Consider the following 599-nt stretch of genomic DNA (forward strand, 5'->3'; position numbering starts at 1 on the left):
CTCTAGTAAAAACATATTTAAAAATATATATTAAAAAAACAACACCCTATCACGGCAAGCACCATGGGTGGGACCCGCAGGTGGCCAGCCTGCACCACAGGGGGAGGCGGGCTCTCCCGGGAATCTCCGAGGCCCAGCAACCCGCCATGTGACCTCCAGGGCTCCGCCCCCCGAACCCCTCTGCGGAGTGCCTGGAGGCGGCCACGTGGACGGCGCTCCTCGGCCACAGAAAGGGGCGTGGCGAAGGTCCGTGCGTGGTACGTGCCCCGCCCCTCCCCGCCCGGAGCCCGGATGAAAAGTAACGCCATTTTCGCCGGAGCCCCTGAGAGCTCTCGCGGACGGCGACAGGGCACCGGACGGACCGCGCCATGAGGCTCCTCCCTCGACTGCTTCTGCTTCTCTTGCTCGTGTTCCCCGCCACCCTCTTGCTCCGAGGCGGCCCTGGAGGTTAGGCGAGGGGAGGGGATGGTGGGCTCGCCGGGAAGGAGACTCCATGGACGGCAAGTTTAAAGCTGGCGGCGGTGGAGGCAACTCCTGGGTCCGGCGTCCAGCTCGCCGGCCTCCCTCCACCTCGTCCTGGACCCCCGGCTCGCAGTCGG

At 66.1% G+C, this 599-nt stretch overlaps 1 protein-coding gene across 3 annotated transcripts in view; it reads left to right on the forward strand.

Moving 5' to 3' along the window:
* The first annotated feature begins 261 nt into the window (after positions 1-261).
* The window catches only part of SSR1 (signal sequence receptor, alpha), a 43,758-nt gene continuing 43,420 nt past the window's right edge, over positions 262-599 (forward strand). The window contains exon 1 of one of the 3 annotated variants that reach the window (XM_005857872.2): positions 262-447. In XM_005857872.2, the coding sequence (XP_005857934.2) occupies positions 369-447 (79 nt within the window). In that variant the 5' untranslated portion in view covers positions 262-368. The remainder of the gene's footprint in view (positions 448-599) is intronic. The other 2 variants (XM_014548316.1, XM_005857873.2) reach the window with 2 other exon arrangements.

This window comes from Myotis brandtii, unplaced genomic scaffold, assembly GCF_000412655.1.
Source record: "Myotis brandtii unplaced genomic scaffold, ASM41265v1 scaffold1144, whole genome shotgun sequence".
Lineage (NCBI taxonomy): Eukaryota > Metazoa > Chordata > Mammalia > Chiroptera > Vespertilionidae > Myotis > Myotis brandtii.